General features: G+C 38.8%; 1 protein-coding gene across 1 annotated transcript; it reads right to left on the bottom strand.

Moving 5' to 3' along the window:
• Window positions 1-4,006: 4,006 nt before the first annotated feature.
• LOC124056319 (myosin heavy chain, fast skeletal muscle-like) lies at window positions 4,007-17,099 on the bottom strand. The gene is made up of 40 exons (XM_046383640.1): window positions 17,067-17,099; window positions 16,656-16,866; window positions 16,389-16,532; window positions 16,131-16,287; window positions 15,890-15,917; window positions 15,661-15,772; window positions 15,480-15,572; window positions 15,178-15,241; window positions 15,000-15,098; window positions 14,809-14,912; window positions 14,509-14,647; window positions 14,187-14,305; window positions 13,937-14,086; window positions 13,665-13,835; window positions 13,276-13,582; window positions 12,675-12,745; window positions 12,084-12,171; window positions 11,732-11,849; window positions 11,527-11,650; window positions 11,290-11,426; window positions 10,475-10,730; window positions 10,148-10,390; window positions 9,881-10,057; window positions 9,657-9,802; window positions 9,481-9,571; window positions 8,565-8,954; window positions 8,318-8,444; window positions 8,082-8,200; window positions 7,773-7,969; window positions 7,504-7,687; window positions 7,263-7,428; window positions 6,803-6,927; window positions 6,369-6,677; window positions 6,075-6,278; window positions 5,857-5,982; window positions 5,579-5,749; window positions 5,295-5,399; window positions 4,559-4,654; window positions 4,249-4,380; window positions 4,007-4,128 (listed from the first exon to the last, which is right to left on the bottom strand). The coding sequence occupies exons 2-40, from the start codon at window positions 16,857-16,859 to the stop codon at window positions 4,108-4,110; spliced, it is 5,814 nt and encodes a 1,937-aa protein (XP_046239596.1). The 5' UTR covers window positions 16,860-16,866; window positions 17,067-17,099; the 3' UTR covers window positions 4,007-4,107.
• Window positions 17,100-18,876: the final 1,777 nt, after the last annotated feature.

Here is an 18,876-nt window from a genome sequence, read left to right as displayed (position 1 = left end):
GTTGCACTGACCTGATTATACAGACAGGTGATGATTACAGGGGTCTTTATTTTATTTTTGTATGTATTATATATTCTTTAGTCTGGGTCATTTATTTGTGCCTGAACCTTTTTCCACATATTCATTTTCTGTCTCTCTGTGGTTTTAAGTGCTTTTGCTCATATGTCCTTTTGATGTTTTTATTAGCCTCTAGATCACAAAATGGTGCTATTCAAATAAACTTGAGCCTTGAGCCAAATTTGCCTATTTGTTTTAATTCGGGTTGTGTGATTGAAGGAAACACTATTATCTAATTTGGTCCTGGACAAGTGTTGACACAGTCAATTTAAACACATTTAAACACATCTACTTTCCATGGGTATTCCAGACAAAAAGAAAAAAAGAAGGCAGTAATGAACCCAAAAAAAAAAAAAAAAAGGTGTCAAAGATCTGGACCTACTACATTAAAGCACTAAACTGTTTGACTGATACTGAAACAGTGTCAGGTTTCCATTCATACCCTGTCCACTATGCTCTAACACAATCTGAAGGCTTGGTTTTCACAGTGTCTGACACACAGTTGTCCCCTAAAACCTCTTGCTACTCTTATGAATCTGCAGAAGTACAAATATTGAGTCATCTAGTTCTGATTTTTGCTGTGGTTTAGGAGGGAGTGATAATCCTGGAGCTCAGACTGATGACAGACTGAAAGAGGTCGTCTGGCTGGGTCTGCGGGAGGTCAAAGGGCTTCAGCTTTCTAGAGACTGTCTCTGAAATCTGATATTCTGATCGTTATCACACTGTTGCTGCCACAACTCATAACTCAGTAATTAGAATGTTGCAGATGCTGACTGATTATGAGTTTAAACATCTGAGCTTGCAAACAGTGATGATGAACACACTGATGCTCTCACACACTAATATTGTCGCATTGGTATTTTTAGACTATGTGAAAGACTTGTTTGTGTTTGTGCTGCCTCACATTTCTGCTTTAAGGACAAATAATTTTGAATTAAATGGAAATTTAGTTTATATCTGGATCGCATCAGTGCAAAATAAAACTGAAGAAACTAAAACAAATTCAATTAAAATGAGGGGAAAAAAAATTTAAATCAAAATGCTGGTGAATGTGAATGCATATCATTTATAAGCCTGTGGATCGTTTATCACTGAGAGCAAGATTTTTTAAATCACTTTTTACAGTTTATTATTTAATGCAAGATTTCATTCATCTTGTTTTCTTTATCACGACTAAATTTCAAGAACCTCCTTAGATTAGCAATAAATTCAGTAGTCTCTTTGAGCACAAACACAGACTAAACTGAAAAAGACCCAAAACAAAACATCAAACAACAATACTGGAAATCGAGTAGCACAAATGATGAACATTTGAATAAGAGTTTGTCAGTCTTTCACGCTTTTGTTTTTTTTAAATACGTTTTTTTCACCATCCTGGGTATTAAACATAAAGCTTATGATCACATAATCAAAAAAAAATGACACTAAGTGGTCTGTTACAAATTTTCACCCCAAATCACTTTCACCCTTCCGCATGTCAGATTACATGTCTGCATTTCTAACAGTAAAAGCAGACAGTCAGGGGGCTCAGACGTTGACCCTCTAATCTCCTCTCTGTGCTGCTGAAAGTCAGAGGACAGATAACTTTGTCTGCAGGTCAAACCACTGCTGTCTCATGCTGCTGACCCTCCACATCACCTATTCTAGCATCTCTTCCTAAACATCAAGCTTCATAAAGTGTCCTGGTTTATTTGACAGTGGGACATTAAACCGTCAGTTACAGCTCTATTGTCCGAAATGTAGTCTGCAGTGAACAGGTGACTAGATTTGTGTCTCCAGGTTTTTTGAGAAGGGCGCTTGTGTTGTCTCAAGGGTGTGGATGTATTTTTAAAACCTTTCTTTAAATGGTCTTGTTGTTCTGTGTGCCCTGACAGATGAAGTGAAGACAAGGCCAGGCTTGTAGCTTGACCTTCCCCTAAGTCAAGTGTTTGCTCCCCATACGCGGCAAGAAGGGGATCATGTTATATGATGTGTAGTAGGTTGCATTCTTTCCTTGCTGAAAGATGACACTGAAGGGGCGAGGGCATTAGAAGCTAAATACTGAGGACTTCACACCCGACAAAATAGGCCTATATATTCAATAAAAATGTGATACTTGATCTCTTGTGTTCCCGGGTGTGCTTATTTGGAAGAAATACAAATATAGCCGTCTCCTCAGCAATGTTCTCAGAGCTCGGCCATTTGCCACTGCCTCAAGTCTTAACTGTAGAACAACCTTTGATATAAAACACTCACTTCCTTGGCTGGGCATGTCTCTTGACAAAAGGGCACTGTTATGTACAACTCTCAAGTGGGAGTGCTGTTTTGCAGGCAAAAATCAAACTTAACTAATTGGTATACTGATGTTTATATAAAATATATCATAGTTTCAAGATATTTTAAAATCCTGCTGTGTTTATTTGCCATTTGTTAAATCTCACTGTAACAGCTTTCTGCAGCAGGAGCTTTGATACCAGATAATAAACAGATTTTTAAAAAATTACTAGAAGATTTTGTATGATTGCCCAGCAAGTCATAATAATAGAAAGAGAAATCAAAATTCAGTAGAGGAATCATGATGTAGAATACACAATATACATACTGTAAAGCAGTAATTGCTTCACATGGTATCGACATATAGCTTACTGGAGTGAATTTTCTAGAGACATTTTTGTAGATAAATAACCTGTTTGGGCAGCCTATTAACTAATTAATTAAATGCCTCAACCATAACATTTGAGAAATATGTGTATGACAACAACACACTTTAATAAAATTTTAAAATCTGGTCAAAATTTGAAATATCTTTTGTATATGTATGACTACTTTCATGTTTTTATAAAACTTGAAAATACTACTGGAATATTGCTTCATTCTGTCTGTACGTGAGTTTGCGTGTGACATGCACTAAGCAGGTCTACAAACTTGTTTTTAAATAAGAATACTGGTCATGCACTAAGCAAGGCTATTATTTCACTGTTGGCTCTACTGTGCATTTGTTTGCACCTCTGTTCAGGAAAGATAAACTGCCAAAAAACTGATTACTTATGAAGGTTAACCTACAGTACAGTACAGGCATCACTGCTTATGCTTGCACATATGTTGTGGTTCCCTAAGAGGTCTATTTTCATTGCAGAACCATAACTTGACAGGGTGTGACATGTGGTTTGAGGCGCATAAAAAAAACTGTCAGGTCACCAGTCTGTCAGCAACATTATCACCACAAGGCAAAGATTTGCAGTTATTGTAACCTACAGGACTTTTACGCGATAACAGGCGACAGTTGACAACCAGGTTATTTTGAATGATGAAGCTTCGCTGCTCACATGTAGACATAAATACACCGCTCTGTTTAAGTTCTCCTGATGTAATGGTGATGATTTGTTTGATTTCAGACATTGGAATTGTTTTTTACAATAGTTGGTGAATTAATAAATTCCAATTATAACCACCTGTCATGTTTGTCCTTTGTAATTTATGATGTTTATTGCATGTATGTTTCTCTCTCTCTCTCTCTTTCTTTCATCCTCTCCGTCCTGTCTACCTCTTCTTCCCCCCCTTCACCCAGCTGACTATCAGCAGGATATTTCTCCCTTGTGAGCCAGGTCCTGCTCAAGGTTTCTTCCTGTTAAAAGGGAGTTTTTCCTTGCCACTGTCTGCTTGCTAGGGGGTTCAGGCTCTGGGTCTCTGTAAAGCATCTAGAGACAATTTTGATTGTATAAGGTGCTATATAAATAAATTGAAATTGAACTGAAATTAATAAATTTGTGTGATTACACTTTAGGTGTATTGGCCTACTTTTCAGATAAATCTCCACACTGTCTGATTTGTGCAAAAACATTCTCTGTGAACTGGCCTATAATTATTAAAATATGTCCTTACATTTGAAATTTGCTGCCTGTAAGGTTTGTGTATAATTAACTCTGTCTGTGTAACATTGAATTAAGTGACACAAACAGCTTAACTTAAATGTGTTTGCTTGCAGATTTATTTCTCGTTACACACTCGACGCATAAGACAAAAACATCATATTGTATGAATTCTTGCACTGCGTCTTGTCAAGACTGATGCTCATTCTTCAGCTTCCTTTCCCTTCAAATCAATACAAAAGAGACAATAACAAGTTATGAGGTTAAAGACTCTGACAAGATGTTAAAAACACTACATTTCTTTTCTACTGAATGGAAACAAAAGGAGTAAAGATGAATATACCCTGACTATTTCGCGGCTTTTGGCTCTCAGCTTGTTGACCTGAGACTCGGCGATGTCAGCTCTCTCCTGAGCTTCCTCCAGCTCGTGTTGCACCTTCCTGTACCTGGACAGGTGAGCGTTGGCCTGCTCCTCCTGTGAAATGCAACATTACAGAAGTGACATCCTGAACAGTTTTACCAGCTGCATGACATGAAAAGCATGCGGTCATTAAATCATGCGGCATCGTGACATCAAGACCTCTGGTGTTCAAAAAGGTGATTACTGGTGTGACACATATTTGTGTTGCACATGTCGAATATTTCTCACTCACAGCTTCCTCAGCCTGTCGCTTGTAGGCCTTCACTTTCAATTGCAGTTTGTCCACCAGATCCTGAAGTCGGGCAATATTCTTCTTGTCCTCCTCAGTCTAGAGGCGGTATACAGTATAGTCGGTTTGAAACACTAACACTAAAGCAAAAATAATTATCTTATCATCTTTAAGGAGTAATTGCATTTTGGAGAGAGTGCGGCACACTCGTAGAAACATCTCGCACAGTGAAGTCACTGCTTAAAGACTCACACGAGCAAGGATTGCCCACAAATACTAAAGATGTGAAACAATGTACAGTGACATACAGACACATTTACATATTTTCGTCTTTACCACTTGTCTTCCGGACATCCTTCAGCGCTGTAACACACTACCATCTCTTTGTGCATGCTTGAGTTCCTTCTTGTTCCAATTTTTCAAAGTGAAAATTTGTGAAATAGATCATAATAAACAGACATGTGGTCATGCTAATACAAGCATATAACTGCATGCATTGGTAACAGCTGCAACTGTAGTGTTTATTTTCAGCTGTGGTCTTCTCAGTATCACTCAGCATGTTGAGCACTGCTGCAGCTTCATACATATGATGGCGATTCATGCCCTCTAGGGGTCAGAAATATACTCTACATCAAGTCTGTCTTCAGCAGCACAAGTTACAGAAGTATTTGAGAAATGTATTTTATGATAATCAGCAGCTAATTCACTGTTTAATTACACTACTAGCATGTAGTTGTACCTGGTAGGTAAGTTCCTTCACTCTGCGTTCATATTTACGGACGCCTTTCACAGCTTCAGCTCCACGTCTCTGCTCAGCCTCGACCTCAGACTCGAGCTCTCGGACCTTGACAATAAGAAGTGCAAATTTTATGGTGACTGAATGTGCTACAGCAGAAAAAAATGGATCAAAGACTTTCAAATTCAACCTGAATGTCAGCAATTTCACCTTAGTCATGGTTTCATTTCAAATCCAAATTGCAAGAACTGCAAGATAAAATAAAACTAAAATGTTTTGTTCCTCACCCTAGCCTCCAGTTTCTGGAGCTGCTTCTTGCCACCCTTCATGGCCAGATTCTCAGCCTCATCCAGACGGTGTTGCAGGTCCTTCACTGTCACCTCCAGGTTCTTCTTCATCCTCTCCAAATGAGCGCTGGTGTCCTGCTCCTTCTTCAGCTCCTCTGCCATCATGGCAGCCTGACATTTTGAAGAATATGGTTTTATTGGGTGAATGCCAGATAAATGATGATATTCTGTACTACACTTTGTGTCCAGTCACAGAGAAATGTGTGAGGGTGACTCACATCAGTGATGGCCTTCTTGGCCTTTTCTTCAGCATTTCTTGCTTCCTGGACAGCATCTTCTACTTCACCTTGGATCTGGACAAGGTCGGCTTCTAGCTTCCTTTTAGTGTTTATGAGATTTGTGTTCTAAAAGGGAAAATAGATCAAATTCAATTATTATTTTACATTTACTAAATTGTGTTGCGATTAATAGCACTCATAAAATACAGTTGTAATACCTGAGAATGCAGCAGCCCAACACGCTCACTGGCATCAACCAGCTCCTGTTCAGCCACTTTGCGGCTTCTCTCTGTCTGCTCCAGTGCAGCTCTCAGCTCCTCGATCTCAGCCAGCATCAGGTTGTTCCTGCGCTCCACCATGACAACCTGCTCCTTCATGTCTTCCTGGCCTCTGATAGCTTCATCAAGGTGCAGCTGGGTATCCTGAATAATCAGATAATGATAAATACATCAGCAAGCACTTTCAGGTATGTTTTGAAGTAAGAACCAAGACAAATCCTTCAGTGGATCTACCTTCAGGTGTCCCTGCACATTTCTCAGCTGTTTCTGGGCTTCAGCTGCCTGGCGGCTGGCATGACTCAGCTGAATCTCCATCTCATTGAGGTCACCCTCCATCTTCTTCTTGATTCTCAGGATATCATTCCTGCTCCTGACCTCAGCATCCAAAGTCGTCTGCATGGACTCAATCACCCTCTGGCTGTTCCTCTTGATCTGCTCAATCTCCTCGTCTTTCTCTGCAAGTTTTCTGTCAACTTCGTTTTTGACCTGGGTGAGCTCCAGCTGAACACGAATGATCTTTGATTCTTCGTGCTCCAGTGTTGCCTACAAAATTAAATGTAAACTTTAGAGTTAAGAAATATTTCAGAAGGTTGTAACTTTTTAATCAAGATCACAAAGCTTTGTGGTCTTTTTGGATTTTTCATTGCAAATAAGTAATTTTACAATACCTCTGCTTCCTCTAGGGCAGTCTGGACTTCTGCTTTCTCATTCTCCGCCATTTTCTTACACTTTTCCAGTTCATGAATTGTTTTTCCTGACTCACCGATATGTTCAGTCAAATCTGTGATTTCCTCTGTTGAAAAAAGAAAATATATATATTACGTCAGAATTAGTAATACATTAATATTTTTCTTTTCGGTCAAAAAAGTTAGTTGTTGTGATTGTACTTAGTACTTAGTAGGTATCAACTCTTTATTTCATCAAATTAAACAGTTTGGTCGAGACCTAATTGGAAAGTGTCATGAGACAACTTTTATTGTGATTTGGCACTATATAAATAAACTGAACTGAATTGAATTGAACTGAATTGAATTTAGTAAAACCAAGCCAACCACAGAAGCCCATGTCACATATTTACTTAAGAATGTATTTAATGTCAGCAGTCCCATGCAGGATATGTTGTCTTACGTTGCAGGTTCTTGTTCTCCCTCTTCAGGGTCTCCAGGTGGTCCAAAGCTTCTTCATATGAGTTTTTCAACTTGAACATCTCAGTGCTTAGAGCGCGGGCCTCCTTCTGAGATCCCTCCAGCTCTGCCTGGCTCTCTTCATACTTCTGCTTCCACTCTGCAAGAACCTGACCATAACAGAAATAAATTAGTGTTTTCTGTCACCTCATGTTAACCAACTCTGTATTATCACAATATCTAACCTTGTCAAAGTTCCTTTGCTTCTTGTCAAGGGTAGCAGCCAGAGCATTAGCTCTCTCCACATCAATCATCAGGTCCTCCACTTCACCCTGCAGTCTCTGTTTGGTCTTTTCCAGGGAGGCACATTTTGCATTCACAGCCTCGATGGATTCCTCTGCATCTTGAAGACGCTGGGCCAGCTTTTTCCTGTTAAAACATGCAGTAAACAGGTTTAATGGTGAATGGAAAGGAGAATCATCATAAACAGTGTGACATCAGGAATGATCATTACTTGGCCTCCTCCAGCTCCTCAGTACGCTGAATGGCATCAGTCTCATATTTGGTTCTCCACTGAGCCACCTCGCTGTTGGCCTTGGACATTGCACGCTGCAGCTCAGCTTTGGCCTCCTGCTCCTCCTCATACTGCTCTCTGAGCAGGTCGCAGTCATGGCGTGCTGACTGAACAGCATGAGCGAGGGCGTTCTTGGCCTGATAATGATATAATGTGGCATAATACATAATGTGGCATACCAAACATTTTACTATTAAGAAATACATTGGATCATTTCTTCCTACATTAATCAAGAGACCACTGCAATACCTTAACTTCTTCCTCAAGGTGCCTTTTGAGTTCGTCGATTTGGTGAATATAAGCCTGCTTTCCCCTCGTAAACTGTGAAACAAGAGACTCCTTTTCCTCCAACTGATGACCCAATTCCCCTGATTGGAAATACAGAAAAAAAAATAGTTGGTCGGTTTGCAAACTTGCATTGCAGTGTTTTCTGAAAGCAAGGTGAGGTTGTTTTTTATTATTTTCATTCCAGATGTTACCCTCACCATTTTCAGTCATCAATCTTGATCTTTGAACATTAATTTCATTTAATTGGCGCATCTGTTCATCATTCTTGGCCTTTAATTCACTTAGTTGATCCTCAAGAGACCGGCACATTTTCTCCAGGTTAGTCTACAGAAACAAGTCAACACGAAGTTAAGTCCACTGTCTCCATAACGCCTCTGTAGATGATAAAACATTAACGCTGGTAATTATTATTCTTTAGATAACAGAAATACACATAAATATTACTTTAGATTTGGCAATAGACTCCATATTGCTTGCGAGGTCGTCAATCTCCATCTTGTACTCGCTTTTCTCTTTCTCCAGCTTCTGTTTGACTCTCTGGAGGTTATCAATCTGTTCTCCCAGCTCTGCCACACTGTCAGCTTGCTTCTTGCGCAGAGCTGCAGCAGTGGCCTCATGCTGCAGGGTGGACTCTTCGAGATCACGACGCAGCTTCTGAAACTCTGCCTCACGCTTCTTGTTCATCTCGATCTGAACAGATGTTGCTCCGCCAGCTTCTTCCAACCTCTCGCTGATCTCCTCAAGTTCCCTGGAGAGATCAGACCTCTGTTTTTCCACCTTGGCCCGAGCAGCCCGCTCAGCCTCAATCTCTTCCTCCAGTTCCTCAATACGGGCCTGTGATGAAAAGCACATAGTCGGGTTATTAAATTATATACTTATTTCAAATGCTGAATTATTGAGTAGTAGTTGACAGTTGGTAATGATTTGGCTTTTGTTGTGTCTGTGACTGAATTATAAATTGTATTATCAAAAAAATAGAGAATGCAATTGTCCACTTTCCGCTTAGAATTGAATTGTTGTCTGAGCCAAATGGCCTATGAAAAACAGCTCAATAACAGAACAACAAAAACAGCAACAAGTTTCAACTTAAGCCTAGACTAGACTTAAGACATTGTTATTCCATTAAAATGAAAGATTCACTTTTGACTTAATTGTAAAGATGAAAGTGTATCAAAAAGGTCCAGGAGTTGTTTATTATTATTATCTTAGCACATATGAAAGTACTAAAGAAGTATACTTCTTTACTTTATTTTGTCCATCTGTGAGTTACTTCCACTACAAATATTATATTTTAAATGTAACACACAAAAAAATCTTAAGTTTTTCCTTCACAAAGCACAACAATACAATTACCCAGTACCTGCAGTTCCTTGATTTTCTTTTGAAGTTGAACACCAAGTGCCTGTTCATCTTCCACCTTGCTGAGAAGCTGGTTCATCTCAAAATCCCTCCTTTGGAAGCAAAGATAATGAAAAATATTAAATGTATACTGTTATTTTCGGTAAGGTCATAAACTACATTCTCATTATTCCATACTTCTTGATTTTCTCCTCAGACTGCTGCTTGTCATTCTCCAGATCCATTATGGATTCATGAGCCAATTTAAGATCTCCTTCAAGCTTTCTTTTTGAACGCTCAAGATCCATGCGGAGCTTCTTTTCTTGCTCCAAGGAACCTTCAAGCTGTTAACAGAGATGAGACAATTTAATTATTTTAAATTTTCAAGGGAACTAAAATCACTTCATGTTATGATCACATACATCGTCCACTTGCTGTTCCAGCTTGGTTTTGGCCTTCGTCAGAGTGTTGACTTTGTCTTCCTCTGCCTGCAGATCATCAAGGGTCTGCTGGTGGGCTTCTTGGAGGGCTTTCTTCTCTTTGGTCAACTTGACAATGGTCTCATCTTGAGAGGTCATCTCCTCAACCAGATTTTTAACCTGTATTAGCAATATTGTAAAAATAATTTTAGAGGGTGTAGAGCATTCTGCAATAAGCAGACTTTAAGGCCTTATAGAAGATATATCAACCTTGTTCTCTGTGGCATGCTTCTCTTTTTCCACTTTGGCCAGGGTGAGCTCCAAGTCATCAATGTCTTTCTTCAACTCAGAGCACTCGTCCTCCAGCTTCCTCTTCTTTGCAGTCAGCTCAGCATTGACCTCTTCTTCATCTTCCAGTCTCTCAGCCGTCTCTTTGACTTTGGCCTCAAGCTGGATTTTTGCTTTAATGAGTCCCTCACACCTTTCCTCTGCATCACTGAGGTTTTCAGTTTCCTAAAAGTAAATGCAAACGGTTCACATAATTGCCAAAATCAGTAATTTGGATATTTAGTAGACCTGTGTGATGAGCCAACTTACAGCCTGCACTTGTAGCAACAGGTCGTTCTTCTCCTGCAGCAGAGAAACCATCTTCTCCTCCAGTTCTTTCTTCTTAGCCAGAGCCTTTGCTAGCTCCTCCTTGGTCTTTTCAAAATCCTCTTTCATTTGTGCCATCTCTTTTTCAGTCTCTGCACTCTTCAGCAGAGGCTTTATTCTGAAGTACAGCTTCATCCATGGCCAGGTTTTGACATTCATGAACGAGCGGATGTTGTACTGGATGGTGTAAATGGCCTCCCTGGTGAAATAAGAAGCAGAAAAAAAGTCTGAACTTTTCTTCTCTTGCCAGGTTTTATAGAAAACCCAAACTTATTTAAGACTATTTAAGACTTATTTAAGACTACTAGACATCAGTTTAGTTCTCCATTCACATAGTAACTACATTCACAATTATAGATAAAGGAACTGTGAACAACATACTGCTTAAATATTTGCTAACTTATGTGGACTACAAACAGTAACTTGATCAGAAAATGAACAATAAGAAGTATCTTAATTCATATTCTCAATACTTTTATGTTTTCAGTCATCCTTGGTAGGATTACCTTTTTTGGTAATGATTGACTGAATCTCCAGGATAGAGAAAGAAAGCAAAATGCCACTGTGCTCGTACTACTGTTTGCACTGGACTTCAAATAATTAAATCTGCACTGACACATGCTCATATTAAACGTTAAAGTTATGTGTAATACGTATAGCAAATATTTTCTCTTGTCAAGAATTTTTTTCAATGCTTTTTTGAAATTTTTGCTGTAAGCGCCACAGTGTATTTGTAGCTTACAGGATACTAAGCCCACCTTCTCTGCATCATTTTGGCAAATTCTCGTCTCATCAGGAAAGCTCTGCAGACAGCCTGAGTCATTGTGACCAATTCAACCAGTTTCTCGTCACGCATCTCTTCAAGCGTACCCAGTAGTCCAGCCTTGAAGAAAACCTGATGACGGAGCCAATAAATTACCCGTAACCTTAATAACCAAACCAAATTATACAGTAATGTCATTATTTAATGATTACAATCAAGTTTGTTGCTTTACCTTTGTATGGCCAAATCTGTACTGTGATTTGTCCACACTTATGGACTCCAGCAGTTTCTCTGAGGCCTTCTTGTTGTCAATGAACTGTCCCTCAGGTATGACACTAGCATTCAATACTTTGTATCTGAAATGATTTGCTTAAATCAGCTCATCAACAGAACAGAATCCACACGTGAACTAACATGACCAGAAGTAGTTAATGTACCTCTGCTTGAAGTCACCATAGAGGATCCTGCTGGGGAAGCCTTTCCTGCAGATCCTGATACCTTCCAGCACACCGTTACACCTCAGCTGGTGGATGACCAGGAAGTTCTCCATGAGACCTTACAGAATAACATGGTGACAGACACGGTTCATTGTGGAGGAGGTGTGCCACTTGTAGACATCACTCTGCTTTCAAACAGCAGTGGGTCATACAGGATTACCATATTGTAGAGGAACGTGAGTGAATTAAGAGATCATGATGAGATTGTAAAAAAACAGCAAAGACATAAAGAAATCCCGCAAGTGAATCTGAGGTATACCTGACTTACATCAGTCAATCATTTGCAACCTACCTGGTGTTTTAGATTCATTGGGAATTAGACAGCGTACAAAGTGGGGGTGAGTGCTCCTCAAGTTGGTCATCAGCTTGCCCAGGTTTTCCTGTTGATGGACAAAACATTATTATTCCTACTTCCCCCTCAAACTCCACCTACATTTTTCCTAACTTTTAGATAGCATAAACCTGCAACACAAAAAAATGAAATGGTGACAAATTAATGAGCTTAATACTGATTATTTGGCTTGCAAGTTTTTGTGCTTCCTCAAAATGTTTATTCCATTAAATAAGTTTTTTATGGATAATGTTAGGTAAGAAATTTTTCTTGCAATTTTTCGTGCTTCTCCAATGGGCCTCAATCTCCTAACAGAGTTTGCTCTGTCCAAACACCCATGTTGAAGGTGTTGACGTGCATCAGAGTGCACTAAGGTAACAAGCTTGTCCTTCTGCAAGAAAAATGTACCACTAACACTCTACCATGCATGCCTCTTGTGTAAAGCATAGTGTTGGATCTTCTATTCTGATTAATGCCACTACAGAGTGAACACACAGTCATTCCTGGTTAGAAGTGACTATAAAAAGTTGTATTTGTGAAAATCAAAATTACCCTGAAAAGAGCTGATACTGTCTGGAAGGAGCCACCCTTCCTCTTGCCACCTGCTTTTCCACCTTTACCATCTGTAAAAGAAACAAAAAAAAACAATCAGTTTTAAACAATTTAAAAACAATTAAATTAAATTAAAAGAAATTAAGGCTGTCAACAACTATTAGAAATTTGATCATATCATATTGTAATAACCCCCCCCCCCCCCCCTTGTGAAACCTGGAGATACAGTTGCATAAAAGCTTTGAAAGCTAAAGTTAGCCTGTCTGTCGACCTACCAACTTGAGTAATGACCTCTACAAATACTAGTCTATCAATAAATATATCATTTAATCATCCAGTGAAATTTTATTGTCTTATTTCATTTGTTTATTTTGTTTATGAATGCATAAATATGGAGTTGTTTCAAAATATTTATGTTAAAAAAACATACATATACAAATTATTTTTATTTTTGACAGCCCTGATATATATTATTTCCAAATGTGATTGATTATAGTAAATATAATTAGTTTTATCTTACATTTGTTTGTGGTGACTTGATCCCTTTACAAAAAATAAAAAAATAAAAAATAACATAAACATAAACATAAGAAAATTCTACCTTCTGCTGAGGAATGAGATGCGTAGAGATGAGCCAACAACTTCACTGAAGACTTCTGGTAGAGCTGAACCACTGAGTCGTTCAGGGGGTCCTTGTTCTTGTCCAGCCACCCAGCAACATTGTAATCAACAGTGCCAGCATAGTGCACAAGGGAGAAATGGGCCTCAGCTTTGCCTTTGGCAGGTTTGGGTTTCTGGAAGGGGGCGCTTTTGCCAAGATGCTGGTCATACAGTTTGTTCTTGAAGGTGACGTCTGTAGCCTTGGGGAACATGCACTCCTCTTCAAGGATGGAGAAGATGCCCATTGGCTGTCATGATGAAATGGTTATTTAAAACATTATAGTCACCAGATAGGTTTCTGTGTTTGTGAATGTACAGCATGTGACATACCTTCTCAATCAGCTCAATGCAGGCAGCCAAGTCCATACCAAAATCAATGAAATCCCATTGAATTCCCTCTTTCTTGTACTCTTCTTGCTCCAGGACAAACATGTGATGGTTGAAAAACTGTTGCAGTTTTTCATTGGTGAAGTTGATGCACAGTTGCTCCAAGCTGTTGAACTAAAGACAAGAGAGAAGTTACAAACTTTCGAAATGTCACTGTGTTTTTTCACTCACTGTAAAACTCAGCAAACAACAAATGCAGTATTTTGTTAACTTACATCAAAGATTTCAAACCCAGCAATGTCTAAGACACCGATGAAAAAGTTTCGAGGTTGCTTGGTATCCAGCATCTCGTTAATTCTGACGACCATCCACAAGAACATTTTCTCATAGACAGACTTAGAGAGAGCCATAACTGAGTTATGCACCTAAAAGTTGAAGAGTTGAATTAGAGTTCTGATTATATGGAACATTTTTATATTGCTCAGTTAATTAATGGACATAAACTAATATTTTCATGTAAATTACCTGTGGGACGGTTTGACCTTTAACCACCATTTCATTGCCGACCTTGACTCTTGGGTAACATAAAGCCTTGAGCATATCAGCAGAGTTCAGGCCCATGAGGTAGGCGATTTTATCAGCCTCTGATAACAGAAACCACAAAGATGGATATGAAAAACATTCACGAAATCATGCATGACGCAATCATTCTCAATTGTGGAAGCATGAGTAAATAAAGAAATACATAAATGTGGAACTTGACAGAAAAAATATATAGCATAGTATGTTTATAATTATAAATTGGTTGCACAATTATGGTATCAAGACATTTTACTGCAACATTTACCCTCAGTGCCATCAGGCTCAGCCTGCTCTTCACGTTGCTTTTGCTTGAACTTCATGTTCCCATGATGCATCACAGCTCCAGTCAGCTTGTACATGCTCATCTTCTCCTCTGCACTGAAGCCCAGGATGTCAATGGCGGTCTGGAGAATGGTTTACACAGATTTATTGTGTTGATTTTTTCTTTCTGTCTTTCAGTGAAGGATACTCATTACAAAGAAAGATGGGTGTGATATCAGTTCATCCCATCTGAAGGACTCTTTATAATTTTTATGGTGTTGGATTTTGCAGCATGAGTACTTACATCAGTGGCCATGAATTCTTCAACATCATTGATACTCTTCACAATAATTTCACCCTGACTGATCATGGGGAAGTCATAGGGGTTGGTGGTGATGAGGAGACCCTCTGAAATATATGTAATGCATTTCATTATACAGACTCTAGTGATACATTGACTTGTTTAATAAAATGGTAAATGGCTCAATTGCTCACCTATCAGCTCAGGTTTGTGGCCTGTCATGAGCTGATAGAAGATGTGGTAGCTCCTCTCAGCAGACAGCTGGAACGTCACTCGAGATTTCTCCAGCAGATCTGTACAACAAGTCAATAAGCTGTTTTAGAGTTTCTCCTTTCATCAAACCTTCTGGTTATTGACAGGCTGGAGGCTTACATGTTTCGATATCAGCTGAAGCCAACTTTCCAGTCGATCCAAAATGGATTCTGATAAATTTACCCTAAAAAGAATGAAGTTTTAAGTATGGACATATTTGTGACTCACTCTGCTAGTGCACATTTCTTAGTGTCTTAGGACCCCCAAAATTGATAAACTAAAATAAGCTAGATAAAAGACAAAATCATATTAACAAAAGCATCTAATACAATACAAACATAAACAGCATGTGAAAAGACAAACAAAAATGCAGAAGCTAAAGGACTCACAGACCAGCTTAAATAAAAATGACCAAAACTCACAAAGCGGGATGAGTTGTCATTCCTCACAGTTTTGGCATTACCATAAGCCTCCAGCAGTGGGTTGGCTGCAATGATTTGATCTTCCAGCGACCCCTTAAAACAATGTTACATAACATGTGTTTTATTTACATTTTCTTCGTACTCGTACTACATATTATGTATAGTGCATCACATTATTTACCTGCATTTTTCCAGCTACTGCTTCTGCTTTCTTTCCTCCAGCCACAGCGATTGTCGCAAAGTACTGGATGACACGTTTGGTGTTGACAGTCTTTCCTGCACCGGATTCTCCACTAAGATGCAGAAAATGGTTTAACACGTGTGTTAGAGTAATTCAAATACAATACAACACATAAATAATCAGTCTGAGTTACATCAATGCAAACTTGTTCTGATCAGCATTGACTTACGTAATCAGGATGGACTGATTCTCACGATCTGTTGAGAGAACATTTGAACACACACTTTGTATTACTGCGTAATTCATTTTTCTTTAAAAAATATCATTGCATTATACTTTCTATATTAGAGCAGACAGGGTGTTACCATAAACTGTATGTTTTAAAATGACCAGTGTATGATTCTTAAAGGCCGGCTCCTGTTACAAAGTGGCAATTCAGGACAGACTGTAGTTTAAGAACTGACTGATACCTTGGAGCATGAACTGATAGGCGTTATCAGAGATGGAGAAGATGTGGGGTGGAGCCTCAATCCTCTTTTTGCCTCTGTATCCTGCTACAACCACTGAGTCATACACTGGGAGCCACTTGTAGGGGTTCACAGTGACACAGAACAGCCCTGAGTAGGTCTGTGTTAAGAAGTGGATGTATATGTTAGATGTCACCTTCATATGTGCAATATATACTGTATATACAGTACAACAAGTTTTAACATTGAAACTGGTCTCACATAGATCATCCATGCTGCATAACGCTCTTTGAGGTTGTACAACACAGAAGGCTCACTGAGGTGGGTCATCATGGCCATGTCCTCAATCTTATCAAACTTTGGAGGGTTCATGGGGAAGATGTCATCTTCCTTTACAGTAAGAGTCTGAAACAAAATGATGATGAGTTACTTCTAAGATTGTGTAGCACCTTACACAATCTTACACAAAAACTGTTTCTGTAAAAGTTTTACTTGTGCCTATTGTATTACATGACATTGTCGACATACCTTCCCGCCCCCAATTTCAACTGTGGCTTTTCCACCCTCCTTCTTCACCAGTTTGCCCTTCACATACATCTGAGAGGGCTCCACCACAAAATAAGCTGTTTTGGCATCAAAGGGAGCATTTTGAGCCTCTATTCTCTCCCTTTCAGATTTCCGGAGGTATATGGCCGCCGGGCCGAAACAATCCATTTCAGGGTCCTTACTCATGGCAGCGCTGCAAAATAAATTATAAATGAAAAATGAAAAAAGTAAGATGAGATCGATATAGAAATAAGTTTTATGCAAAAACTTTACTTATTTGGATGTAAAGAAAAACATTTAAGAAATTATTCAATGAAATAAAAAGTTCATTAGTACATTAGTTTGACATAGCACCTTTCTTCCAGTCAAATCACTTGCGTGATTGTCATTTACCTTTCTGTTGTTTTTTTTATGCCAAGTGACGCAGTTGTTGTGCGGATACCTAAAAAAGGAAAAAGAAAAACACGGAAGCCTCACTAAAGCTGAAATCATCAACTGCTTTCAATCATGGAAAATAACTGCTCTTGAACAACTACTTAATCAAAAGCACTGATCACTGCAGAAAGCGTGATGGGAGACTCACCTTCTCTGGCTGCCTGTCAGTCCACAAGTTTTGAGGAGCATGGGGCTTCTCTTTTATACTGAAATCTCTGGACCCCACGCATGAGCAGCCCCCCTCTGTTTCGGTCACTGAGCTTCACACAGAAGAATGATATCAGATGGCCTCATGCCCACAACTGGCGTCACCGTATCCTGCAGAAAACAGAAACAAGCATTAAATCAAACCCCAGATTAAAAGTGCACATAGCTTACTATGCATTCTAAGACCTTAAGTCCTGCTTTGTGGTACCACACGGTCAACTTCATGAAATAATTCACATTCACATACCGCATGACAATAGTTTTGTTTTTTTGTTTTGTTTTTTTTGTATAAATGAGAATTAAGGGGCTATGAATTAAATTATGAATCAAATGATAATGATTTGTGAATGTGGACTAGAAACTCTTTTTACACAGTTATGTTTTCAATCTACATGGAAACATTTAAGTTTGTTATGCCATCAGCTGAACCTTTTACACTCACATTGTTTTAAGTATCTCTTGAGAACAGGGCCAAGTGTTTGGCTGAAGCTAATTTAAGATTCCATTATGGTCCATTATACTGTTGTGCTTTCTCTCCAGAGAAAGATGACACCTCGGACGCTATGAAAGTATTCTCTTGTGGTATGATTCAGTTGCAATAAAAGGTGATATTCAATACGTCTGGCCTTTCTTTACAGTCTTATTAGGGCTTAAAACAAATATAGCCTACAGCTCTCAGATGCCAAAGCTCTTTTTTTGCAATTGTTGACAAATTCATTGAACGCTTCTGTTAATTACATGTCATATGTTTGTCAGCGTCCTGTTACTAAACACCACAGGAAAAAAAAAACAGCCCATGAAGTTCCATATCTATACTTTACAGAGTCAGTACTGTGACCAGGTCATAAACTCATCAAATTTAATTTAGTCCTTGGCAAGAAGAAATCTGAAGAGGTTATAACAATTATCGGTCTGTTCCGCTGGGGCCCTCTGATACTTATGACACCCAAATAAAGTAAATGTGTGTGCTTGTGGTACTTAATAGTTTAGCAAAAGAACAAAGCCATTTATCTTTCATAAACTTCGTAGCTGAGTAAGTGTTGCACGATGGCTGCTAATGATGACACTTGCTGAGAACGATAGTCAAATGAACTCATTTACTAATAATATTCATCATCAGTTTGTGCAGAGTTTATGTTCCTGTGTGGCTTAATTCTTCCACCTGTTATCTTACCATTTTGGAATGGGACAGTCTTTACAGTATTGTCTAAGCCACTAATGTAAATGTCAGGATGTCAAGCAAGAGGAGGAGATGAGGCAGAGGACCTGGTTAACACTGATGAACATTATTGTTCTACACACCAGGAAAGATATGTTTTCTACATATGCACAAGGATGATGAGATCTCTGAGAGAAGATAAATACAATACTAAACAAATAAAATAAAGCTCGGCTGGAAGCTCACAAGCACATATGATATTGGAGGAGATAACCCTGACCTAAAAACAAATCCTATATAATTTGTGTAGTTTAGTATTAGGAGATACTTGTAATGATTATATATTTTTTAATTTGTTCATTTTTTTCAAATGTGCATCCGCTGTATTAACTCAATTTCAAA

Source organism: Scatophagus argus, chromosome 3, assembly GCF_020382885.2.
Source record: "Scatophagus argus isolate fScaArg1 chromosome 3, fScaArg1.pri, whole genome shotgun sequence".
Taxonomy (NCBI): domain Eukaryota; kingdom Metazoa; phylum Chordata; class Actinopteri; family Scatophagidae; genus Scatophagus; species Scatophagus argus.
Note: the sequence above shows the minus strand (reverse complement) of the source record. Positions and strands in the feature narration are given on the sequence as shown.

Coding starts and splice junctions, on each gene's coding strand:
- LOC124056319 (XM_046383640.1), bottom strand. CDS start 16,859: ATGAGTAAGGACCCTGAAATGGATTGTTTCGGCCCGGCGGCCATATAC. Junction 16,288..16,388: donor ATGCAGCATGGATGATCTAT/GTGAGACCAGTT, acceptor TTCTTAACACAG/ACCTACTCAGGGCTGTTCTG. Junction 11,427..11,526: donor ACAGATTTGGCCATACAAAG/GTAAAGCAACAA, acceptor CTCCGTCATCAG/GTTTTCTTCAAGGCTGGACT.